The 27,751-nt window shown below is 35.2% G+C and overlaps 1 protein-coding gene across 1 annotated transcript; it reads right to left on the bottom strand.

The window, feature by feature from the left end:
- On the bottom strand, positions 1–27,751 carry limk1b (LIM domain kinase 1b). The gene is made up of 15 exons (XM_056446697.1): positions 27,541–27,751; positions 17,775–17,913; positions 14,149–14,258; positions 13,894–14,061; positions 12,013–12,118; positions 11,728–11,912; positions 9,917–10,106; positions 9,744–9,830; positions 8,237–8,368; positions 5,156–5,215; positions 2,534–2,599; positions 2,293–2,452; positions 2,164–2,219; positions 1,915–2,072; positions 1–411 (listed from the first exon to the last, which is right to left on the bottom strand). The coding sequence occupies exons 1-15, from the start codon at positions 27,588–27,590 to the stop codon at positions 231–233; spliced, it is 1,848 nt and encodes a 615-aa protein (XP_056302672.1). The 5' UTR covers positions 27,591–27,751; the 3' UTR covers positions 1–230.

Below are 27,751 nucleotides of genomic sequence, written 5' to 3'. Positions count from 1 at the left end.
TAATGCATTATGAAAGATACCACAAACAATATTTTCAAGCAAAAGATTTCATAAAAATAAGTGTATATTCTCATCCAAAATAAGACAAAAAGCAAAAATGGCTCAGAAAAGTGAATTCGCTGAGAAAAGTGTGTAATAACAATCATACACCTTTTTTATGAGAGTCCCTGTAAATAATAGTCTGAGAATTTAAACATTATGAAAATGTCCGTATGGCCATATGTGTAGCCTCAGCTTCTGCCAAAGGCTGAGTTCTCCATGTGTTTTGAAGAAATCCCATAAGGTCTTGGCTGGCTGTGGTTCTCCCAAAAGGATTGTCGGACCTTAAGCAATTCTGACATCAGAGGAAGTCCCATCTCCAAGTGCATCATCACATTCTCCAGCCACTCCTCTAATTTGGCAAAAACAGGACTGTAGAAATGAAAAAAAGGACATATTTCAGCTAATGAGGTGACATGGAATTACATATCCACTTTTGTATATGTATATATATATATGTATATATATATATATATATATATATATATATATATATATATATATATATATATATATATATATATATATATATATATATATATATATATATATATATATATATTTATTTATACAACAGTTCTGTCTGGTTCTTGAATCTGATTGGCTGATAGCTGTGCGATATTCTGCAATGACAGCATTTGTACAGCCTCTTCACTCGTTGTTATTACTCCACCCACATACAGCGACAAGCAGAGGACACTCTACAGTTTGACAAATATTGCAGGTATTGAACAACATAATGTACTTTTGGGGCTTTTTTAGTGTTGAATGTAGTTGTTTAGATTGCAACTATGCAGTTTATTTATTAGGATAGTGCCTATTATAAATATTTATAATTTCTGAGAGACAGCACGTTGGCGGCCATTAGCCTGCCATACTGAGATGACCAAAGACAGTTGATGTTGTCTATCCACAAGATAGCGACAGGACCGCATAATAAGCCCTTAGAAGATTATAACAGCTTAATTTCTAGCTACAGCTGATCAAATCATTATTAAACTGGTAAGCATACCTGCCAACACTGTATTTCAGACCTCCCGCAATCATCCCGTTTTTTCTTATTTTTGAAAAAAAAAAAGGGGGGGGGGTGTAGTGGTACAGTCTTCAGCACTTTCTGGTTGCCCACTTTGATACAGTATCCGATCGCAGTGGCTTCCCAAAACCCGGTGCATAATACAGTTACTAACACCATAGTCCAGTTACTTTCCTAACTTACTTTTCTGGTTCTCAACACTGTGTTATTCAGACACCTAACCCAAAACTACATACATATACTATGCTGTTGAGTGTGTAAGTGCATAAGTACATAGTGCATGAGTGCATAGTGTATAGTGTGCCATTTGGGACGCAGCAAAAGATTATCCGTCCCAGCATGATCTCACATTTTGTCATCATAATGTGGAAACATCTTCTAATAGTCCTTCATGTCAGTTTACTTCAATTTAATTCTTCAAGAAAGGACTGGTAAGTTAAACACAGTCGTGATCCTGCAGTCTCAGCCAGGGGCAGGAGAGCAGCAGCTCATTAGCATTTAAAGAGACATTTGGACTCACTATAGACTGAGGTGTTTTTGATAGGGTAAAAAGGGTGTTTACCTACACCAGTGTTTCCCAACCCTGTTCCTGGAGGCACACCTTATCTGAACCATTCGTTTCAGGTTTTCGAGTCTCTTCTAATGTTCTGATGATTTGATTCAGATGTGCTTGAAGAGGTTGAAAATGTGTACTGTTGGTGTGCCTTAAGGACAAGGGTTGGAAAACACTGATCTAAGAAATAAAAAAAAAAACCAAAGTACGTTACAAGCTTTTCACTTAAAATGGGCATCCAATGTCACTTTTAAAAGCAAGGTTTTGCAGATTTTTATGAGACGCCCACCGTTTTTCAGCTTCCAGTGCACAACACAGAACCGCAATAGGAAAGAAAGCAGCAGGACAATCTTTGGACCAGCAGCGCTCCAGGAATTCTTTCACATTCAATCCATATTCCTGCGTGCGAGGGAGGAAATCCGGATCGGCATATACTCTTCCAATAATCTGTCAAGAGAAATAAACATAAACGTTCACTTGGGTTCAAATGAAAATAACGACTATAAAAGTCGAGAAATGCATAAGAAACTAACTCTACCTCACAAAGCACGATCCCAAAGGAGAAAATGTCGACACGTTCATCATAAATTTTACCTGCAAGTAAAATCTCTCAATTAAAACAGTTCTTACAAATGTTTCAGCATTTGAGTGCGTTCATAGGGCTTACCGTTAATCATTTCCGGTGCCATCCAATAAGGGTTTCCTACCACCGTATACCGTTTCTTACGCCCAAGCTTGTTCAGTTTGGACATCTGTCCAGGAGAAGAGGTCTTTTCGTCCTTCATAAGTTGTGCCAAACCAAAGTCAGCAACTACCACAGTCTGATTCTGTGGGGAAACGCATTGCTGTTACTCTTCTCAAATGTGGAAAATTGTTTTACGTTTATGAGTACTGAGCCGTATTCTGACCTCTCGGACAAAGCAGTTGTGTGAGTTCAGATCCCGATGGATGACATTCATTGAATGTAGGTAAGCCTGTATTTTACAAAGAGAATAAATGAACGTGTGCACTCTTTTAAATGGCAAAACAACTTTTTCATTTCTAACAAAAAACCTTGCTTCAGATTCTTGTTCCCTGTCTGGACATGCCTTTACATTCATGAAGATGGTGATAAAGCACAAGATAAGTGTAGCTTCCACAAAAAGATTTACATCTTTTCTTGGAATGCTGGTAAGTTAAGTGCTGCTAGTTTCTAAACGATTTAAAAGAACACTTTTTCTTCACATTTAACACCATGGCAAGCGATTTTAAGATTTAAAGCTGCAGTGGGTGTCTCTTCACAGTGCAGTGGGTGTCTCTTCACATTCCAATATTATTGATTAAAGTAAATGATCTAAATGTATTTATATGTATTTTTATATTCTGGGTAAGGCATCAGACTAAAAATAGTTAATCCAATTAAATAGTGTCAGGCCGACCTCTCCCACAAGTAATTCCGATTAGTAGCTCAAACTGTCTGTCAACAAAGGTAGATTTGAACAACTGCGCAGCTGTTTAAAATGCAGATCCGCCGTTTGTGCGTACACGCACTGCACATTCATGAGAGAGAGGGAGAGAGAGAGGGAGAGAGAGAGAGGTAAAAACATGCTGAATCAAAATTTTTGAAAATACTGAATCAACATTGGAGTTACTTTTGCATGCTGGAGGAAGGACGAAACCATGGCTGAAGTATTTCTTTTAGACAGGTAATGTTCTGGTTTAAAACTATTTTAGCTTCATACAAAGCTGATGTAGATGTTGTTACGAATGGGTTATACGGACAAGTGTTTTTCAGCCACTGAAATCTTCCAGTGATATATTGATGTGACTATCTATCTATCTATCTATCTATCTATCTATCTATCTATCTATCTATCTATCTATCTATCTATCTATCTATCTATCTATCTATCTATCTATCTATCTGTCTGTCTGTCTGTCTGTCTGTCTGTCTGTCTGTCTGTCTGTCTGTCTGTCTATCTATCTATATTTAATGAGTAAGAGCTAGTGTGTATCAAATATAAACTTGTACAGTATCTTTTTAAAAGCTAAAAATATCTAATTAATAATTGATATATCTTAAAATATTCAATGTGAAAAAAACGATCTGTTTAAAGCAATACTAGAACGGTTACTAGTCGCTACATAAATAATAATTAGTATCTAATTAATAATTGCTACTTTTATCAAATGAATAAGTATCTAGTACATTTATACATTGATAAAAAGTCAATGCCTAATTTTTTTTTACATTCTTCAATATATGTTTGGCATTCAATGGAAGAAAAGAAAACCCAAACAGGTTTGGAACAAGTGGAGGTGAACTAAAAATTACTAAAAAATGATTAACATTTTTAGGTGAACTGTCCCCTTATAACAAAACAAAATTAAATATGCACAAAAAAAACTGAATGATAAATATCTACCAGTATAAGTACTAGTCACAGCTGCACTTGCGAAACTAGACAGTTGATATCTCAATGACAGATCCTTAAAAAAACGATCTGTTTAAAGTAGAATGGTTACTAGTCGCTACATAAAAAATAAATAGTATCTAATTAATAATTGCTACTTTTATCTATTAGATAAGTATAAAATACAATTTATACCAGTGTCTATTAGATCGCGGACACAAAAAAAAACTAACAATGCAATTTTCTCAAAGCCCTGACAATATTTGCTTTCCAGGCTATAACAGCACATTCTGTATCCAACCCTGGATTGAGCTGCCAGATTTAACTTGATTTCGGGACAGTGTCCGGGCTTAGGTCCGAATTTGACTTTTTAAGTGCAGAATTATTGTAGTGGTACTTTTTTCCTTATTACAAGTTTTGTTTCTCTTTTTATGTGTCAAAATCATGCTCAATCAACAGGTTATTAAGTGCATAACACATCCTTAAGTTTGTAATGTCTTAAGGGAGGTTTAAATGGCAAAAGTTCCTGTGGGGACGAAAGTAACACTGTTATTTTTGTCCCACTACTAATAGCCATACCTTATTTTCACTTCCACATTAGAGTTTGCAGCGTTTCAAATTCAGATGTCTTGTCAAATGGATGCATATTGCCAATAATAATAAAAATTATATTATTATTAAAGTAACACTTTATTTTCATGGTTCATTTGAGTATTAGTAGACTGTCTGCCTATTATCTGATGTACACTGCTGCTAATGAGACATTTAACTCACTATAAGTAACTTTGCAAGTACATGTCAACTAACACTAACCCTAACCCCAACTTAACAGTCTACTCATAATCTAATGAGAATTAGTTGGCATGTAGATGCAATGTAACTTAAAAACGGACCATCAAAACAAAATGGGACCAGAGTTAGTAGCCACAGCAAAAACATCTGAAACATTATCTGTTAAAAATGGTGCTTTATTCCTGCTCTCTCCTACTAGTGTCAATTTATAAAATACTACTAGTATAAGCAAGCAGCTAATAAATAAATATACTACTACTTATACTACTGATACTAGTAATATATAGCATGAAAATATGTTAGTTATGTAAAAACAGCTTGCCACAAACAATCTTCATTACGTACCATTCCAGCAGCGATGTCCTTAGCATAGCTCACTCTAAGATTCCAAGGGTGATCAGAGGTCTAGATTTCGACAAATGAAATGAAATCATATATCAAAATTATAAGAAAAATATTTTATCCAAATAATATACAAATCAGGGGTCTTTTAAAAACTGAAAAGGACACGATTGGTGAATCTTTCAAATTGATAAAATCTCTCAAATTGTCTCTTTTTTATGTTGTTCTTTAAATTTGAAAAGAATAGAATTAAAGAACACATTTCTTTGATGGAAAACAGTGCTTGGCATGATAGAATACTGTTATCAGCTCAAACATATATTTGCATACATATTTAACTGTCAAATTAACCATTAATTAAAATTAATGGTTTTGTTATTCCAAAGTAGGCTAAGAATAATCCTACAAAAAAAAGATTGGGAGACAAAAGTCTGTGACTGAAGTTTTTTTTATTATATTTCAAGAAAGACTCAATTACTGTAGTTCTGTGATTCTGTGCGTGAAAATGCTATATACAGTGCATCCGGAAAGTATTCATAGCGCTTCACTTTTTCCACATTTTTTATGTTACAGCCTTATTCCAAATTGGATTAAATTCATTTATTTCCTCAAAACTCTACACACAACACCCCATAATGACAATGTGAAAAAAGATTTTTTGAAATTGTTGCAAATTTATTAAAAGTAAAAAACCTGAAAAATCACATGTACATGAGTATTCACAGCCTTTGCAGTGAAGCTCTAAATTGAGCTCAGGTACATTCTGTTTCCACTGATCATTCTTGAGATGTTTCAGCAACTTAATTGGGGTTCACCTGTGGTAAATTTAGTTGATTGGACATGATTTGAAAAGGCATACACCTGTCTATATAAAGTCCCAGGGTTGACAGTGCATGCCAAAGCACAAACCAAGCATAAAGACAAAGGAACCCAATTCAATTCACCTTTATTTGTATAGCGCTTTTACAATGAAGATTGTGTCAAAGTAGCTTCACATAGAAGGTCATAGTAAATTGGAACAGTGTAGTTCAGTTTGTAGTGTTTAAGTTCAGTTCAGTTTAGATCAGTTCAGTTCAGTTCAGTGTGGTTTAAAAATCACTACTGAGAGTCCAAACACTGAAGAGCAAATCCAACGATGCGTAGCTCTACCGATCCCAAACCATGCAAACTAGAGGCGACAGAGGAGAGGGAAAAACTTCGGTGAAGAGAAAAAAAAGCGGTTAGCGGTGAAGAGAAAAAAAAAAAAAAGAATTATCTGTAGACCTCCAAGACATGACTGGTCTCGAGGCACAAGGCTGGGGAAGGTTACAGAACATTTCTGCTGCTCTGAAAGATCCAATGAGCACAGTGGCCTCCATCATCCGTAAGTGGATGATGTTTGGAACCACCAGGACTATTTCTATAGCTGGCCGACCAGCTAAGCTAAGAAGGGCCTTAGTCAGGGAGGTGTCAATAACCCGATGGTCACTCTGTCTGAGCTTCAGCGTTCTTTAGTGGAGAGAGGAGAACCTTACAGAAGGACAACCATCTGTGCAGCAATCCACCAATCAGACCTGTATGGTAGAGTGGCCAGACGGAAGCTACTCCCCGTCTGGAATTTGCCAAAAGGCATCTGAAGGACTCTCAGACCATAAGAAACCAAATTCTCTGCTCTGATGAGACTAAAATTAAACTCTTTGGAGTGAATGCCAGGCATTACGTTTGGAGAAAACTAGGCACCGCTCAACACCAGGTTTATACCATAGAAGCATGATGGTGGCAGCATCATGCTGTGGGGATGGTTTTCAGCAGCAGGAACTGGAAAACTAGTCAGGACAGAGGGAAAAATTAATGCAGCAATGTACAGAGACATCCTGAATGAAAACCTGCTTCAGAGTGCTCTTGACCTCAGACTGGGGCAACTGTTCATCTTCCAGCAGGACAATGACCCAAAGCACACCGCCAAAATATTAATGGAGTAGCTTCACAACAACTCGGTGAATGTCCTTGAGTGGCCCAGCCAGAGCCCAGATCTAAATCCTATTTAACATCTCTGGCAAAATCTCAAAATGGTTGTACACAGCCGCTTCCCATCCAACCTGATAGAGCTTAAAAGGTATTGCAAAGAGGAATGGGCAAAAAATCCCAAAGACAGGTGTGCCAAGCTTGTGGCATCATATTCAAAAAGACTTGAGGCTGTAATTGCTGCCAAAGGTGCATCAACAAAGTATTGAGCAAAGGCTGTGAATACATATGTACATGTGATTTTTCAGTTTTTTTATTTGTAATAAATTTGCAACAATTTCACAAATTTGCAACAAAATCGTTTTTCACATTGTCATTATGGGGTATTTGTGTAGAATTTTGAGGAAATATATTAATTCAATCCATTTTGGAATAAGTCTGTAACATAAAAAGCATGTAATTTGATAATTAAACATTTCTTATGGAGCGTAGAGTGTGTGTCTTTATCTAAAAAGCTCACTTTGAACTAATGCAGTTGTTTTTTAATGCTCCTGTTTGTGTTGCCATATTATATGTACACATTATTCACTCACGTAGGCTTGTTAGTTACATTTTTAAAGACAGTAAGGTTCAACTGTACAGCACGCATTTAAAGCTGGCATTTTGCTGAAATAGATGGGTTTTGTACTGTAGTTGGGCTAGAAATCTGGCTTTGGTGTACAGGAAAAAAGGCAAGTGATGATGTTTACTGTTTGTTGCCATTAAAATTAACGTTAATGACCCTAGAGAAAAGAGGAACGCAAGGGCTAAGAACGCTCATTGCTGAAAGTGTACTGATTTTCTCCTGCTGTTTGTGTTAATCCATTATATTATAATCATATCTGCTTGTTTATAAATGTAAAAAAAAATACTATTTAAAACTAAATATGAATTGGGAGAATTGGAGTGGGTGATAAACTGGTATACTACTGTATGTTGGTTCAACCTGACTGGATGAAATGTAGATTTTGGTGAGCCACTTGCAATCATCGCACGAGCTGCAGTGTGTTAAAACCCCCTGATATATACTATTATATCACTATTATAGATAATATTATAATATACTGTGTAATAATGAAGGAAAAAAACAGATGATCAAACCATTTTTAGGATGGTGTCCCTCAGCGTTCCCCCTTGCACATACTCAGAGATGAGGTTCAGCCGCTTGTCTTTGTAGAGAATCCCGATGAACTTTAAGACGTTTGGATGTTCAAGGCATCTCATTACTTTGACCTGGAGACAAATACAGTATATGTGATGATTAGTAAACAATCCATTTAATTCTAACAACGCAACATCATTTTCAACTTAAAAACACTGTAAAGGTTTTGCATTTTATTTGCAAGTTTATTTACATGACAGTAGCATTTTTTTTTTACAGTGAATATGTGAATTTGTGAAAATGTTGAAATCATGCACATACTGTATTTTACATGTAGTCTACAGGCATTTGCAAGTACTTTCCAGCCAAGCAACAATGTTAAGACTATGGGACTAGTGGTGCATTACAAATATCGCCCTCTAAAGGGCATTTCAGAATGAATACAAACATGGCTATGGAGCTCAAAATTTGACAAAACAATCTGAATTTGAATTGTGTTAATTTGAATTATTGACAATTGTAGTTTAATAAAACTAAATATTATATGGTATTAAAAAAAATTGTTTTGAATTTGAATTTCTTAACTTGAATGTTAATCATTTAAAAGTTGAGACAGCTTAAGAATTGAAACTGTATTTTTACAAACTGTATATCTGCAGTCTATGAAAATCTGCCTTAAAAAGTCACTTTTCTTAAAGTTCAGATGTTCAATATTAAAGTGAAGAAATTATTTTTTTTAAGGTTTATAATGTACAGTTTTATTAAATTACAATTGTCAATAAATCAAATTAACACATTTTCAATTCAGATGGGTTTGTCATATTTTAAGCTCCATATCTCGGCTGCCCTATTGAAGTTTTATTATGGTGGCTTGAGAAAGCCAACATACCGTTATATTACATAAACTGAATATTCTTCCGTCTTCTTCTTCTTAGACTATTTTAAGAATGCATCTCCTCCTAGAGCGTTCATACTACAACCAACAAACTCCAAACCTCCAAACTATACTGAAATAAGTTGCTATATCTTTTCCAACTGATCCGACTTACGGTTTTCCGAAAACTGACAAGGAAAATTCAGAAACGGCCAATTGACTTAACATTGGACCAAATTTTGTGACCTCATAACTTTGAGCCAGACTATCATACAGACTTAAGGTTGGGCTCATTTAACTCAGACTACCAATCTGCCGAACAAAATAGCGATGGTTGGCCACGCCTACTTGTAGCTTCTTTTGCATTGTTCAGAAGCCTATGGATGACATTACGGATACTACGTCCATATATTTTTACAGTCTATGATTTTGACTGTTAGATGCACCCTGATTGCTTCTAAGTGGTCACTCCACAGGGTAAGGAAAATGACATCACCACCAACTGGCCTGGCATTCAGAATACAGCTTTTTTTTGTATTGGCAGATTAGTCATCTGTATGTGAAATCTTTCAGATATGCAAAAGGAAAATGTACTATTTTAGGAAAGTTTTGATTTAGAAAAAAGAACAAACCTCTTTCAGGAATGTTTTCTGAGTCTCTTCATCGAATTGAAGAAGTTCCTTAATCACCATGACCTCTCCTGTCTCCAAATGTGTCACCTCACAGTGCAAAGAAAGCAGTTATTTCCTTACTGTCATATTAGTTTATTAAATAAAGTGTTTATCAGTCTAACTCATTGCTTTACCTTTATGGCCTGTCCAAAACAGCCTTTTCCCAAAATTTCCCCATATATTAGGTCGGAAGGTCGGAAGATTCGTTGCGTTTTGTCATTAGCGTCAAAACGCAAAGACTCTGAACGATTAATGTCTCTTCTGTGGGAAAGAAGTGCAGCGTGTCGTTGCAAACATGGAACTTTATCAATACTGCAACTGCGCCTGTAAAGACAGACATAGAGAAGACTGAGTGGACAAAAGAGAGACTATATGCTTAAAGTGATAGTTCACTCAAAATGAAAATGTACTCATTATTTACTCACCCTTTACTTGTTCCAAACCTTTATGAGTTTCTTTCCTGTGTTGAACACTTAAGAAGATTTTCTGAAGAAAGCTTAAAATCAGGGTGCTAATTACAGGGGAGTTTGGGGGGGACAGACCCCCCCTAATTAATGCTTGATTCGCCTTAAAGGATGTCAACACTAGATGTAGGGGGGGAGGGGGGTCCTGCCCTTTAATAGTTAAGAAATAGGTTGCTCTGATCTGCATCTTAAATATTAATAATTAAAACAGGGCAGCACTGTGGCGCAGTGGGTAACACATTCGCCTCACAGCAAGAAGGTTGCTGGTTCGAGCCTCGGCTGGGTCAGTTGGCGTTTCTGTATGAAGTTTGCATGTTCTCCCTGTGTTCATGTGGGTTTCCTCTGGGTGCTCTGCTTTTCCTCACAAGTCCAAAGACATGCGGTATAGGTGAATTGGGTAGGTTAAAAGTGTCTGTAGTGTATGCGTGTAAATGAATGTGTATTGATGTTTCCCACTGATGGGTTGCAGCTGGAAGGGCATTCACTGCGTAAAACATATGCTGAAAATGTTGTCGGTTCATTCCGCTGTATCGACCCCTGAGTAATAAAGGGACTAGCTAATGAAAAATTCGCACCCTGCTTAAAACTTGTGACCATTGACTGCCATAGTAGGAAAAACAAAGATTATGGAAAACAATAGTTAAAGATTTTCAGCTTAAAAAAAATTTAAATCCTCACTTCTGTTCAACAGAAAAAGTCAAAGTGGTTTGGAACAAGTTAAAGGTGAGTAAATGATGACAGAACTATCCTTTTAATGTTAATTAAAGGGATAAAGTACATTCAGGCTGTTGTAATCAAAGAATAAAGCCTGACATGGTTATCCGCAGAATGGCATGAAGCAGAACACTGTTGTATTAGTATGTTATCTTGAAATGTAGCGACTGGCCAATCAGAATCAAGTATTCAAGACAGCTGTGTAATATATCAAAATATAAAATTATTTTGATGGTCAGAGGAAATTCTATTGACTATAATGTCTTGTTTCCACTGACCAGTCAAGTAACAGTACACATTTATTTACTTTTATTTAATTTACATTTCCACAGGTGTGATTTTTTTTTCCCTGACTTCGAAAGAGTCTTCAAATTTTGGCGGTTCTGTGAATCTCATCTATAAACATTGCTCTTTAGTTCTTATTTTGTACTGGATTCAGGTCAGGTGACTGGCTGGGCCATTCTTACAGCTTTATTTTCTTTTTTGAAGCCAGTTGAAAGCACACTGATGAGGGGCAGGGTTGCTTTCTAACTACTGAGAAATGTTAGATGCTGTCTGGGCTTTCCATGCCTTTTTACACCTCCCTTTCTTCATGTGTTCAATACTTTTACCCTGTGTCATTTCATTTTATTACACACAACTTAATTTCCTAACTACATTAATTTGTTTTGTTTTCTTTATATGTATGAATTACTTTGATTGTTACCGGAATCTATAAGTAAATTCCTGAGAAAAAGAATGATGTGTTCAATGTTTATTTTACTTACAAAATATTTTTGGATCGATGGTTTATTTGTCTGTTGTTGGGAAGGGGAAAGAGGCCTAGTTTTCCAGGCTGGTCCAGTTCTTCTCCCAGCAGGCCAGACAGGTCCTCCTGTTTCATGTGGTCTTTAGGGTTGTGTTCAATAGTGATTTGTAGCAAGTGCTCTGTATCATGAATCACCAGATTGATCTATTAAGAATAAAGAGACAAAAAGAGCAATGGTCAAATGTGGTCCAGTTTATCAGTATTATTATCTAATCTGAGCTAAAACTACTCTTTGTCAACTGACCTCATTAAGTGGAATGTTGTGGACAGAGATTCCATTGATCTCAAGAATCCGGTCTCCAACATGGATCAAGGGTTTAACTTCAGCACTCAGGTCATGCAAGTCCAGCCTGTCCCACATGGAAAGTTTTAGGAAGAAAAATAACCAGCATTATTTAAACAGTCTTGTTTGGTGGTTCCTGTTTTTAGTTTAGGTATGATGTCTGTGTGCTTTTGCTTCTGTTTGTATTTGTTTCTATTGAAACAAAAGAAAGAACATATACATTAATTATGTGTTCACTTAGCATTCAGTTTTAACCTATTTAAGTTATTAAACTTAAATATACAAAAAAGTGGTGGATTGTATTTTTATTTTGTTGGGTTGTATTGTAACCAAATGCATTTATTATTTAAATATCTATACTTTATCATAGTATTTTTATTTTATGAAAAATGTACTTCTAAACTTTATACGATCCAAAACAAATTCAGTTTTTTGGATCCATTATTTTTCATAAATGTATTTTGCACTGGAGAAATTGTCCCGTTGCTCAGAGACTTAATAGCATTGATTCATGAAATTATTATGCTATGTTCACACCAGACGCAGAAGAAGTGTCAAGCGTGAATGATTTACATGTTAAGTCAATGCAAAGACGCGAATAGACATCCTGCGACACAATACATGCAAATGCTGCAGCACGAATGACGCAGCGCAAGTAGAGCACTTTGCACGACTGACGCGCTTAACGCGCGTTTCGCACGAATTGAACAAGTTAGAAAATCTGAACTTCAGAGGACATTTACGCCGCATTAACCAACTCAGACAGGGCTCCAAACATATCAACGCTGTTTTTCTGCCTTCATAAAGCCCATAAACACAGTTATTCCCTTAATAAAATTCATGCTAGCCATTTAGCAACAAGCCTACAGTCACCAGGCAGACAGAAGCCCTGCCCATGACCCGATTCCGAATGAAGCGTATTTGACGCGCAAATGAAGCGAGTAAACTCAAAATGTTCACACGTCTATTTACGTGCAAATAATAATTTATTTTGGTAATGAATCACTGATTCAAATGATGCATTAAGAGTGAGTCTACAGTTAATGACTCACTGATTCAAATGATCTGTTAAGAGTGAGTCAACATTTAATGACTCACTGATTCAAATTATCCATTAAGAGTGAATCTGCAGTTAATGATGCACTGATTCAAATGATTAATTAAGAGTGCACCTTTGGTAATGAATCACTGATTCAAATGATGTATTAAGAGTGATTCAACAGTTAATGACTCACTGATTTAAATGATATATTAAGAGTGAGTCTACAGTTATTGACTCACTAACTCAAAAATTCTATTAAGGGTGAGTCTACAGTAAATGACTCACTGATTCAAATGATCCGTTTAGAGTGAGTCTACAGTTGATGATGTACTGATTCAAATGATCCATTAAGAGTGATGAGTCAACAGTTAATGACTCAATGATTCAAATGATCTAATAAAAGTGAGTCTACAGTTAATGACTTACTGATTCAAGTGATACAAGTGGACATGGTAAGTACAGGTGTAAATAGGGTGTGAAATGATTTGAGCTTGTCCACTTGTCACACAGTGTAAAGACATCTATGTGTAAACAGGACCACTGATTCAAATGATCTGATCAGAGCAAGTCTTCAGTAAAAAATAAGTGATTGATTCAAAGGATCCTTTCAGAAAGAATCTTCAGTTAACAACTCGAAGATTTAAATTATATTGTCAGAGCGAGTCTATATATATTGTCTATCTGATTCAAATGATCTGGTCAGAGAGCGTAACGATTCACTGATTTAAATGCTCAGTTCAGAGAGAGTCTGTGGTAAACAACACACTGAATGTATGAAAACACCCTAAATGAAGACTCACTGAGACACAGTGACCAAATGCTCTTTGTCATTCTTCTCCACAGTAAAGAATAAACCTCGTCTGCTTTCTGCAGAGGGAGGGAATGACATTGATGTCACCGTATGAGGAAGCCGTGACCCTTTTGCTGCCAAATGCTGTGTCGACAACTTCTGGTAATGACATTGACCACTGTAAGAGAAGAAGAACATCATAAACCAGTCAAAATAAAGGTGCTTTTCCACCCCAAGATGAGCAAATATTTGCATAAGAACTGACCAGTATAAATTGGTATAATCCACTAAAGTGAAAGAATCACCATCTCCAATAAAGACGTCACAGCTTTCACAGAGAAAGCACTCCGGGTGGTATTTATTGTTCCCAGCCACCTGCAGAGATGACAGGAAGAAGCAGAGTTATTGTATATTTTGTAAAATCTTTTATGTTGAATTCAATTTCATCTGAAAGTCGGGATGGGCAGATGACATCATCTATAAAAGTGAAGCGGCACAATGGAAGGAAGCGAGATTGTGAGTGGGAGGGTCGCCTGCCCTCAGGTCATGCAGGAAACGCTGACAAAAAACCCCAAAACCTCCAGCTAATCGGCCCAAGATAACACAGATCACATTACTGTCTCCATTTAGTGGGTGAATAGCTTTTTGAGTGTGCAATCTCTAAAGAAATGCATGCAATCCTCTACATTCAAGCTCCTTTGCATTCATGCTCGGTGTTCCTGTTGGGATTTTCTCAAAAAGATTAAATGACACACACTGAAGATGTCATATTTTGTTCTGGTAATGCTGGATTGCTTTTGGGAAAAGAGATTCTTTGGAAAAGTCTTGTTAGTGTAACTGTTCAGTGGGACCGTTTAAGTTAAACAGTTGAGCTATACCATCAATAATATTCTTTATTTGTAATATTATTGGGCCTGCTGCAGCCATGGAGCAGCAGCAAAGTTCATTGATCATCAAGCCAGAATGAGAGTATAAAAAGGGTAAAACTTAACAGGTTAACTCTATGGTACAGTTTCAAATTCAGTTCCTGGGGGGGGGGGGGGGGGGGGGGGGCAGCTCAACACAGTTTCGCTTTAACCCTAATTCAAGAGTATACACTTACTGATGATTGATAATAAAGCTTGTTTGACATGCTGTCCCGGTAGAGAGCCCTGAGCTTATGAGATCCTCGAGCCCTGGGCTCCCTCCCGTTTTCAGGGCGAGAGGGGAGTTTGAGCTCAGGTAGATCCCGATGAACTCCCCCGGCTTATTTCTAGCTAAATGATGGATATGAATGACAGAGGAGAGGTGTCTCAGTTTTGTGTTCAATTTACTTAGGGTGCATGTGGGACTGTGGGAGGTAACCGGAGAACCCGGGGAAAACCCACGCAAGCACGGGGAGAACACCCAAAACTCTGCACAGAAATTCTGTCTGTTTTAGTAGGGACTTTAACCAGAGGCATTCTTGCAGTGAGGCAACAGTGCTAATCACTGGGCCACCGTGTCACTTATCTGGAAAGGAGTGGAAGTAGGGGTGGGGTTCTTCAAGACAAAGAACAGTGATCCTCTCAAAATTAGATTATAAATAAACTTCACTTCAAGAGTTCACACTTAGCTGATTATTGATAATAAAGCTTGTTTGGCATAAGATCCTCGAGCCCTGGGCTCCCTCCCATTTGCAGGGTGAGAAGGGACCAATCCCAACTTAACATTGCATGTCCTACGATGTGACTATTGCGGACTCACACAACGATATCAATGCTGAAACTATCCAGTTGAAGTCAGAATTATTAGCTCCCCTGTTTATTTTTTCCCCAATTTCTGTTTAATGGAGAGAAGATTTGTTCAACACATTTATAAGCATAATTGTTTTAATAACTCATTTCTAATAACTGATTTATTTTATCTTTGCCATGATGACAGTAAATAATATTTTACTGGATATTTTTCCAAGACACTTCTATACAGCTTAAAGTAACATTTAAAGGCTTAACTAGGTTAATTAGGTTAACTAGGCAGGTTAGGGTAATTAGGCAAGTTATTATATGATGAGGGTTTGTTCTGCAGATTGTCGAAAAAGCTTGCAGGGGCTAATAAGTTTGACCTCAAAATGGTTCTTAAAAAATGAAAAACTTTTATTCTAGCTGAAATAAAACAAATAAGACTTTCTCCAGTAGAAGAAATATTATCAGACATACTGTGAAAATTTCCTTGCTCTGTTAAACATAATTTGGGAAATATTAAAAAAAGAAAAAAAAATCAAAAGGTGGCTAATAATTCAAACTTCAACTGTATATTGTGCAGCCCTACTTCATACTGCCTGTTGTAAACACACATTGTGACCTGACTCGGCTGAAAAGAGAACATTAGCAAACTGCAATTTTTTTACATTTTTTTGGCACACAAGTGTTAATGGAGCTTGTTATGATGGCTTCTTTTCACATTTACGGGTATCTCAGCAGTGGAAATCATCATTATTTGTTAAATTTAAGAGAGCAGTGAATGGTAGAGTAGCCTACCACAAATAATTTTTCTCCTATTTGCACAAATAATAAAACAAACACTCCACAGTGATGTTTTCAAGACAAATTTTGTGAGACTGAAAATGACAGCCAGAAGAGAACAACTTGCGTCTTGTGAAAGTCATAAGGAATGTTCTGACAATAATGGCCCATTTCCACTGTCCCAGTGGTACGGTACAGTACAACAAAGGTTACCTAAAAGCGAATCATACCATACCACTTTTTAGTCACCCTTTGCAAAGGGTAGCTAGCACAAAAAAGGGTACCCAAAGGCAGAGTTAGACGCGCAGATGAACTCTATTGGTTTACAGAGATACGTCACTCACAGAAGCAGGAGAATGAAAACAAATGAAGCGTCATTTTTAAAAACAAAGCCGAGACATTACACTGTAATAATATATACATATAATAACAAGCCATGGTCGACCCAAGCTCAAACAAACCTTGCCGTCGTCTTGATGAACAGCCACAAAGCCAAGAAGAACAAAATCTGCTGTGTCGTGCTGTTGTTTTACGAGTCTAAAAGTGCGAGCGGTTTCACTTTCTCCAGAGAGCTCGCCGCGCATCTATATTTGAAATAACAAACTTCTTGAGCTCATATTAATAACGTGTACGTCATCATGGAAGCACTCTGATATCCGATCCTTTCTGAAACAAACACGAGAGTGAAGCGCGAAAAAACAAAGGAGTAGCCGGAAAAACAGCAGCAAATGATGCTTTCTGCAACCTAAAACAAATTGCCATGTTTAACTATTATCATTTTTGGACCATTATAAACTTGGAATGACGAAATTACTTTCTAACAAGAGACAACATGTGCTGGTGAAGATTAACGACATATATGAGAGGTTTGCACTGGCTGTGGGCTATATTCCGGGTTGTTTTTGAACCCAAATAAGGACTAAATGTACGCTGTGTGTAGTTTTTCTGTAATTGGTAACATATCGGAGACTGTAAGGGTCTGTATGTGTTCATATATGTTGCATTTATTTATTTATTTTATGTAATTGCACACGTTACAGTAGACTATTTCACACATCATTGATCTGCAGTTTTAATCAAATTACGTTTACAGAAAGGTTAGTAATGAACATTTATACACAAGTATTTATGTGTATAAAGCATCTGTTTTGTGAGAAGTGCTTCTTATATGATATGTGAAGGACCCGCATGGCTTTACTGTGACATTTACTCGAGTAAAAATGAGTGTCTAAAACTTTTTGTCATACATCCCACCCACCAAAAGGGTACCCATTTGGCAGTGGAAATGCAAGCTTGATAAAGGTGACCCGTACCGACCCGTACCGTACTGTACCTCTCAGTGGAAATGTGCCATAACAGAGTTTTACTTTTTGGGTGAACTAATCGTTTGTCAGTGTTGTACTCTTACCATAATGGGACCAGTGTTGATGGACTCCTTGCAGCCAAAGCACTGCTCCCCAAACCGAGACAAGTAATGTTTCTTACAGAAGAACTGTCCATCTCTTTCATAGTACCAGTCAGCAAGAACAGAATTACATTCACAACACCTAACAAAGACAAAGGAGAATAAAACAATTAGGCAAAAAAAGATGGTTTAGCCAAGTAAATGTACGGCATCATGTCGTATATTCGATTTCCTTTTTAAGGAACACTCCACTTTTTGGAGCAGTTTTAGCTTAGCTTAGCATAAGCATTTCACTCATTTTCATAATTTCTAAAGTGTTAAAGCTTGACTCTTCTGTAACTACATTGTGTACTAACATCTATGGAAAATGAAAAATTGCTAGTGACTAAGCTGATATGACTCGGAACTAGGGCTGCACGATATTAGAAAAATCTAGCATTGCAATATTTTTTTTTCTGCAATACATATTGCGATATAAATACAATTTCAACAGACAACTTGAATAGCTCAATTTGGAAAGAATTTATAAACTTAGGTTGATCAGGGTTATATTGTAAGGGGGTCAATCATGTTTAAAGTGTAATAAACCATCTACAAGCATAGATACATACAAAAGAGCATAAGCTACTGTATGAAATAAACTGAGCTTTGAGGAGTCCCAACAGTATTCAGGTACAGTAATTGAATAATCAAATGTAAAATAGTACTGCATAGTCTTAATTGTATAAATATTTCAATGAAATTAAACATTCAAAAGAACATTTAAAGTTACCAAAGGTACAATTAGGGGTGTTCAGTTCCGGGTTTTTTTTGGAGTCCGATTCTCGTCTCCTAATTTTGGAGTTGGTGGAATCGACTCCAGAATTAACTCCATTCATTTAAAATAGCGTAAGGATTAAACATGCTGTTTCGTATTGCACTTTACACAATGATACTGCGTCAATTGCAGCTTTACATCGGCCAGTTCTCCTCTGGTCAGACAAACCAGCAGTTTAAATCATCAGCAGCCAAAATAAAATAGTTATCAGCCTACATTTGTTAACAGCATTTTTTAATTGTCTATTAGACTATTTTAGATATTTTAGATTATTTTATATAACTGTCATATTTTAAAAGTTAAAACATCAATTTATTATTGAAATGATTCCTTAACAAAGAAAACGAAATAATCTGGAGTAGCGGACGGACATGCAAGGCAAATCTGCGGTTGTTCATGTCTTTATTTTTTTAACGGCAACAGATTTTGATTTTTGAACAATTTGATTTAATGACCAGTTAAATATTAAACCCCCTAGACGGAATGTTTACCTTAAATAATTTATGCATTAGCAAACCTAAAATAAAAAATAAAAGCAGCGTGACAGACTGTGCCTCAAAACATATCATACTGCTAGTAAATGTGATTATTTTTAAGGGTACTTTTAAATAGCCTATTACTGTACTTTAAAATATCACTGTTTGTTTTGTGCAATGTGTTCGTTGATTCAATAAGGTTATGTTAATGGCACCTCATAAGCCGGAAGAAAAGGAGTCAGACCTGTTTTTAAATACCAAGCCTTGGCTATATTTTTATTTAAAAATCCTCTTTTTGAAACAAATTTCATTTGGTATTATTTTATGTAGTGATCTACAAAATAAACAAGAAGAATGAATATTCGAGATGAAAAAAGTGCATGCGTTCAGGCCCAAAACAAAACCACAACCACATGTATTGTTAGATTTTGGCTACTTTGGTCATTATGATTAGTGTGTACTCATTTATTTTTTCATTTATTTGTGAAATTGGCATGGGCTAAATAAAAACTACTTGAGCATATAGCAGCAGCCAATAACATAACATCATAATTTTACTTGCAGTGCTAATGTAAGATATCAATATGCAAATATTATCCGATGTGCTCCAAATTCTCACACATATACTATATTTCATTTATAACACAACAAACTTGACATCGCAGGCCGATCATCTTTAAAACCAAAATGCAAAAAGGTTTGCCTAGGTTTATAATAGCCTAGAAGGTCCATCGTCACAAAATTCAAAAGCAAAAGCGTAAAACTTGTGAACATGCATTGAAACGGGCGCCTTCGGTGTTCATCGTGCTCGAGAATGAGCATTATAACTGTAGAATGTAACTGCTTCATTTAGGAGGGTTTGAAAAAACAGAGCATGGGACGATAACCGTTTTTAAGGTATACCGCGGTTTGGAAAAGTCAACGTTTTAAAACCGTTCCTAAGGTATGTGTAAGATTTTTTATTACATTTTTTTGTCAGCTTTTTAAGAAAACAGTATTTCCAGCAGAAAAAAATATCCAAAGATGCTATTTTAAATTGTAAAGAAATCTGTGTTTTTTAAACTAATGAATATAGCAGCCTGACATGTTTACTGCTTCAAAATATTTAAAATGTTTCTCAAAATGAAATATATTGTTTTCAAAGGGGAAAAAGTTTTAGTTTTTTCAGGGTGTCCGCAGGGTCTTAAAATGTCTTAAATTTCAAAAACTAAATTTAAGGCCTTAAAAAATTCTGTGAAATATGCTGCTGTGGGTTTTAAATACATTTAAACAGGGCATAATTTTCACTAATTGTCCATGTAAAGCTGTTGCCAGTACAACCAACAAATCCATCTCAAAAAATGTTTAACAAAATTAACATTTATTAACTATTTAGCAATATGGTTTAATTGTCTTCCTTACATCCTTACAATAACATTTGTTTTAAAGTTATCTATGTTTTCATGTGTTATGCATGATGTTTTATATAATGTTGTACATAAATGTTGTTTATTATAGCTTTTAAAACTTTGAGTCGTTCTGATTGTGTTTAATTTAATATTGTTAATGCTACATAGCATTTGTGAAAAATATTCTGTTTTGGTTTGAGTTTCAGAAGACTTTTAGATTAGTATCTCATTGTGAGTGTTGATTAAACAAATGAAACCAAACAATTACTGTTTTTTTATATAGCATTTTCAAATAATCTAGAAGTAAAAGTTGTAGTTACCATCAAAATAAATATTAACCTTGATTAAGACCTCAAAATTCTAAAAATATTTTATTGAACATCAGGAAACAAAATTATTACAATTTAAAAAATGTAATTCATGTTGTTCATAAATTTTGTTTATTATAGTTTTTAAAACTTGTCTTATTTTAAAAGACAGATTACACTAATAACAATATATGTATATAACTAGAGTTTGCTTGTTTTACACATTATTTAAAATACGTGGCAAAGAAATAACTGAATTTTAATTTTAATTGGGCAAGTAAAAAAAAATTCATCGGTTATTACAGAAAATTATTAGCGTTTTGCCCTGTGATAGTCTGAAATTTTATTGATAATGGTCTTAAAAAGGTCTTAAAAGTCTTAAATTTGACATGAGGAAACCTGCAGAAACCCTGTTTTTACCCAGATATTTAAAAATAATATATTTTAAAGCAGCAATCAAAATTCCATCAGTTCAATTCAATTCACCTTTATTTTTATATCACTTTTACAATGTAGATTGTGTCAAAGCAGCTTCACATAAAAGGTCACAGTAAATAGGAACAGTGTAGTTCAGTCTGTAGTGTTTAAGTTCAGTTCAGTTTAGCTCAGTTCAGTGTGGTTTAATAATCACTACTGTGAGTCCAAACACTGAAGAGCAAATCCAACAATGTGCAGCTCTACAGATCCTGAACCATGCAAGCCAGTGGCGATCATGATATTTTTATGCAAGGTTATCATACCGTCAGAATCTTATACCGGCCCATGCCTAGTAATGGGTCCGTTGAGATTCGAGGAATCGACTCTTGTAAAGTGTTCATACAGTCACAGGCCTCAAAAACACCTTTTTTTAAAATTTTGCTCTATTATGGCTCCTGCTCAACAATAAACCCGCCTTAACATTGCAGATCCTGCGATGTGACTATTTTGGATGCGCTCATTGCGATATCGATGCTAAAACAATATATTGTGCAGCCCTACTAGGAACTATACTCTCATTCTGGCATAGTAATCAAAGATCTTTGCGCCTGTTGCAACCATGGTGCAGCAACAATGATTTTACACAGCACCTGAAAATAGGCCCCAACTAGGTAAGAGTACTGTGTAATATCATAACTATAGAAGAGTCGAGCTTTAAATAAGAAATATTTTAATCATATTTTCAATTTTTTTTTTTTGAGCAAGATGCTAATGGTCTAATCCAATTCCATGAATTATGCTTAGCTAAGCTAAAAGTGCTTTAGCCAGGGGTGAATAAAACATTCTGATTTCAAAACAAAAACAAGATTATTTTGTTTACCCCTGGCAGATTTTATTTTGAAAGGAAAAACTCATTTAATTAATACTCATTATTTCTGAAAACAAAACAATATTTTTTCTGCTTGTCAAGAAAATGCTTCTTGGTTTAAGTTTTTGGATATTTTGACTAGAAAAAAAGGTAAAATCTCTTAGTAAGTAAAGCATTTTTGTAGTATTCAGGGGCTTTTCTGTTCCTGCGGCATCTAAGCAGGATGTCAGCCGGTCATGTGTTCTCCAGCTGGCGGTTATCTGCTCTTCCATCCTTCCATTCAACATAACACAGGCCTCTCACGGAAACACATGCACATTAAACACACAAACACACTTGTGCGCTCACACTCACACACACACCAATAAAGTCTTAAACACTTGCAAAGCAGAATAACAAGAAAGTGCTGTTTAGTGCTGCAGCATTACTATACTTCAGTCATATAATAAAGTGTTATTTTGGAGATCTTGTGTTTGTCCTTTTACCTAGTTACATTTCCAAGAACAAAAATTGGTTTCCACTTTACAATAACAGTACATTAATAGAGATGTATTAATATGTAAAGTAAACATTACATTATTATGAATTAATGATTAATTAAGGCATGTGCTAATCATGAATGACTTTAATTACAGCATGGGTCACATAAGTTCATCTGTAAATAATGGCTACTGTAATTACTTGTTAGTACATGTCGTTAGTTAATGTATTAATTAACATTTATGTTTAAGCTAAATGTAGCCAACATGAACTCAGTAGACGAATGTGCATAAGGAGTTCATGAGTAGTTAAGAATGGGTTAATGATTATTTGCCCCTCTAAGTAAAGTCATGATATAATTTTACATTAACATGTCATGAGTTCATGATGGTTAAATAAAGCATGAACTACTACATTAAATAACAAACAATCATGTTCTAACAAGTAATTAAGGTAGCTGTTATTCACACATGAACTCATGTGACTCATGTTGTAGTTAAAGTTAGTTCATGATTAGCGCATTCATTAACTCATTATTAGTCTGTAATAAAGTTACGTTTAGTTTACATATTAATACATCATTATTCATGTACTGTTATTTTAAAGTGTAGCCAAAAATCATACTGTGTACTCAATGCAGCATCTTTATTCATTCATTCATTCATTTTCTTTTCAACTTAGTCCTTTTTATTAATCTGGGGTCGCCACAGCAGAATGAACCGCCAACTTATCTAGCATATGTTTTACGCAGCGAATGTCTTTCCAGCTGCAACCCATCACTAGGAAGCATTCATACACACACCCATTCGCACACATACACTATGGTCAATTTTAGCATACCTAATGCATGCCCATGAAGTATCTTATTAGATATAAAAAGTACAATGCTTTGCAAAATTATTATCAGAGTTAACCAAAGGATTAACCCATTTCAAGACAATTAAACCCAAAGCAATCGTATGTAAACAAAGAAGTGTAAAAAAAAATGCCTTCAAAATCCAAGGTCAGAGTTCACCAAACTTGAACTTGAACTGGAAGACAGCGGCATGTGAAACCTGCTGCATGAGCATCTGCTTACAGTCTGCCACGTTTAGATGCTTATGAATGAAAGTCAATGGGGTGAAAAGTGCTGTGTGACCACAGTTTAACTCTAGAAATGTATATCTAACACTTATCACTCTAAAACCACCAGTGAGGTTATATTTTACCCAAACTAATTCTGTTTAGAATTGGAGCAAAACAAAAATTATTTCACCGTATTATGCCACTGTGTTAACAAAGAAGTGTCTAAAGTCATGAAGTGATTATTTCTTTTCATCAACTATACTTTTGGCCGGTTTAGTTTGAGGCTTTTTTATGCAGGCAACAGTTTAGAATGGTAGATAGTATAAAAAGTCAGCACTCACAACAAGAATTAGAAGTACAGTTGAAGTCAGAACTATTAGCCCTCCTGAATTATTAGCTACCCCCCACCCCCTATTTCTGTTTAACAGATAGAATTTTTTTCAACACATTTGTAAACATAATAGTTTTAATAACTAACTTAGATTAACTGATTGCTTTTATCTTTGTCATGATGACAGTACATGATATTTTTTTAGATATTTTTCAGGATACTAGTACTCAGCTTAAAGTGCAATTTAAAGGCTTAACTATGGTAATTAGGGTAATAAGCAAGTTAGGGTAACTAGGGAAGTCATTATATAACAGTGGTTTGTTCAGTAGAATAAAAATATTGCTTAAGAGAGGTAATAATATTAACCTTAAAATGTTTTTACAAAAGTAAAAACTGCTATTATTCTAGCTGAAAAAAAAAAACTTTCTCCAGAAGAAAAAAATATAGGAAATACTGTAAAAAAATAAAAATAAATAAATAAACTTGCTCTGTTAAACATAATTTGTGAAATATTTGAAGAAGACAAAAATTTCAACTGTAGGTATATAATTTTTTGGGTGATGTAATATTACAATTATAATAAAGGGCTCTATTTTGACGATCTAGTCACAAAGTCTAAAGCACAGTGCGCAAAAGCATTAAGGGCATGTCTGAATCCACTTTTGCTATTTTAAGGATGGAAAAATATGCTCTGCACCACGGCGCATGGTCTAACAGGGTTGTGTTTATTCTCTTAATGAATTTTGAGTGTGTTTTGAGAAAAAACCAATCAGAGTCTCATCTCCCATTCCTTTTAAGAGTCAGTTGCGTCGAGCCATGGTGCATTTGCCCTTTACATGGCGGACTTTGTAAGTGTAAAAACTGAACGCTTCACTAGCGAGAAAACAGTTAAACAGACCATCTGCAGCACAAGGATAAAGAAGGAGTCTCCTCCAAACGGCCTTTACTTTCACTTTCTCTCTTTCGTGGATAAGGAAACGGTGTTGTACGTACAGAAATACATTAGCCTACAAAATTAATTTAATTTGTGAAACACAAAGATTTGTTTCAAAACTATTTCTAAATTCAGTTCTAATTTCCAGCATTAAAAACGAAATAAATGCAAACGAATAAATGCACAAGAATAACGAAGTGTAGTCAAAAAACTGAGATATATCCAAACACACTTTCTATGCCCCATATGGTACAAAATGAACAAATCTAATCTTGTTTTTAATAAAACAAATATAAATATGCATATAATAAATAACACTGCTAATAATAATGACATAATACAAAAGCAAGTTGTCCTGAATAAACTGAGAAAAGCCCCCCGAGATGAAGAAGGCATGGAGGCAGTGGCTTTTATATTTATGTGGAAAATAATAATTTTTTTTTTAAGCAATGTTTAAGCGAGGCGCACAACTAACGCGCTCTGCGCTGAATTTTAGACCTGCTTTCAGTTGGTCTATTGTACAGTCCATTTAATTTCTTTGAAATAGCAATGGCCCAACAATGCGCCTTAACACACCTCTTTTCTAGACCGAAATACCCATGAGTCCGCAAAGTGCTGCAAATGGATTTATTTGCTGCTATTTAAACAACGTGGCAGAAAGTGACAAAATTAAGGTTGCGTCTGAAAATAGCAACACATCAGGTAATAAAATACACAACAAATTTAAGCGACTGTGGTGTTTGTCTATTTTCTATAAAACTATTAATGCATAATTATGTCATGACTTTACTTGAAGGGGCACATCATCATGACCTCCTGTGTTTAAACTGTCCATGTTGATGTTGACAGAACACTTTTCTTTTGTTATTCAGTGTAAACGCAGTAGACGGATGTGCATAAGGAATTTGTGAGTAGTTTTAGAATAGGTTAATGATGATGTGCCCCTCTAAGTAAAGTCATGATATAATTTTACATTAACATGTTATGAGTTCATGATGGTTAAATTAAGCATAAACTAATACATTAATAAACAAACAACCATGTACTACCAAGTAATTAAGGTAGCTCTTATTCAAACATGAACTCAAGTTAGTTCATGATAAGCGCATTCATTAACTCATTATTAGTCCGTAATAAAGTTACGTTTAGTTACGTTTTATATATATACACACACACACAGACACCCACACACACATACATACATAAACATATATATATATATATATATATATATATATATATATATATATATATATATATATATATATATATGAGCATTTGCCTTTAAAAAAATTATGTATTTTACAGCACTTTAGAAATATAAAAAAATGTCTCTGCCGATGTTTTCAAACAATTATATTTGATTTACCAAAGTCACACAAGCGGCAATTTCACATCGGTCACATCCATAACGAAGAGATGTCACATCCATGACAACACTTTTTCCTCATAAATGCAAAAAATATCAAATAAAGTAAACTCAATCATTTTGGTTCTATAGAGAGACATATATTTTATCCTTTTGGCATTATTTATTTTGGGTTGTGGAGTTGTTGTGAGTTGTTGTGTACTGCAAACTCGCATAATTTTTTGGTCACATCCATAACGCATGTTTATTTTCCTCATTTAAAGTACAAAACATGTTTACAGATTGATATTTTTCTGATCTCTTAACTCTGTAGTCAGTTGTTCTGGAAAACAAACAGATGTTTCAAATTAATGTTAACGTATACTTTCTATGTGAATTTATGTTTTTTGAGTTTTTACTGCAAATTTTACTTCCATACCGCTGGAATTGCTCATATATTTCTCATATGTTTTTTATCATACTAAATACATTTGGGGGTCTGTTATAATGTTTCTCTGTGCCCTCTAATATAATACACAACATATTTAGGCGACTGTGGTGTTTTTCTGTTCTCTATAAAACCAAACCGGAAAATGAGGGTGTGTGATGTTATTAGGATGTTGTCACACAGGATACGGTTTATGCCACTAGTTAATATAGCTTATTTCTCTGAATTTGAACATTCTACTAAACATTTGGCAAAATATAAAACATTGCTCTTTTTGGATATTTTAATAAAAAAACAATCTTACATGTTGTGTCTTTAAATGTTTGCTAATGACATTTTCTATCCAGTTTAATATATTTCTGCCTATTTTATCCACAAAGTCTACACAGCATTTTAAAAGTTATAATTTAGTACAAATGAAATTTAGTTCCTTTTCTATAATATGTGACTGTATAATCTGTTTATTAGGCTAAATGTCACTTTATCTTCTTCCAGCATGACTTCTTTCTCGATAGAGAAGTGGGAGTAGTCAGAACTGATGTTAAACAGTCTGAATTTCTTTCAGTATTTACGTAGACACAAATACAATTACGCTTTTGGTGATAACGCAGAAAGCAGAACCAAGCATTTAAAGTAACGTACACTATAAGATAAAGAAACAAAGTTAGTAGCCCATATTTTACTTCAAGAATGCTGCTATCTTATGGTAATCTTAAAAACAGGCTGTTGACAAAAGAGGTTCCTGTTTTTGTTTTTTAAAGAAATGCACCGAGCGTGTACCAACATGACTAAACCTCCGCGGCTTTTGAGGCCATGTTTGGGTGGAAAAACAAAAGACGAACAAATTCGCAGAAAACCAATAATTTTATAAAAGTTCACTATGACTTACCTTGCCTTTCCTCCTCTCCGGCAATACAGGTCTTGACTAGACTTAATCATAGTGCTGACTAGCTGTACTAGTCCTCTCACCGTCCCCCACTCCTTTGATGGGTGGAGTGAAGTGGGAGGAGAGGAAAACAGTTGCAAACAGACTCAAAACTCTTCTTTCATATCTGCAATACTGAGCTGCGCTTCTGCTTCCTGGCAAGTGTCTGAACCGT

The sequence above is a fragment of the Danio aesculapii genome, chromosome 21 (genome assembly GCF_903798145.1).
Source record: "Danio aesculapii chromosome 21, fDanAes4.1, whole genome shotgun sequence".
Taxonomy (NCBI): Eukaryota; Metazoa; Chordata; class Actinopteri; order Cypriniformes; family Danionidae; genus Danio; species Danio aesculapii.
Note: the sequence above shows the minus strand (reverse complement) of the source record. Positions and strands in the feature narration are given on the sequence as shown.

Bases quoted from the DNA above. Each gene is read 5' to 3' on its own strand.
- limk1b (XM_056446697.1), bottom strand. From the start codon at position 27,590: ATGATTAAGTCTAGTCAAGACCTGTATTGCCGGAGAGGAGGAAAGGCA. The intron at 17,914-27,540 runs GTAAGTCATAGT...TGTCTTTGTTAG, and splicing joins CGGAGAGGAGGAAAGGCAAG to GTGTTGTGAATGTAATTCTG. The intron at 11,913-12,012 runs GTCAGTTGACAA...TATTCTTAATAG, and splicing joins ACAACATTCCACTTAATGAG to ATCAATCTGGTGATTCATGA.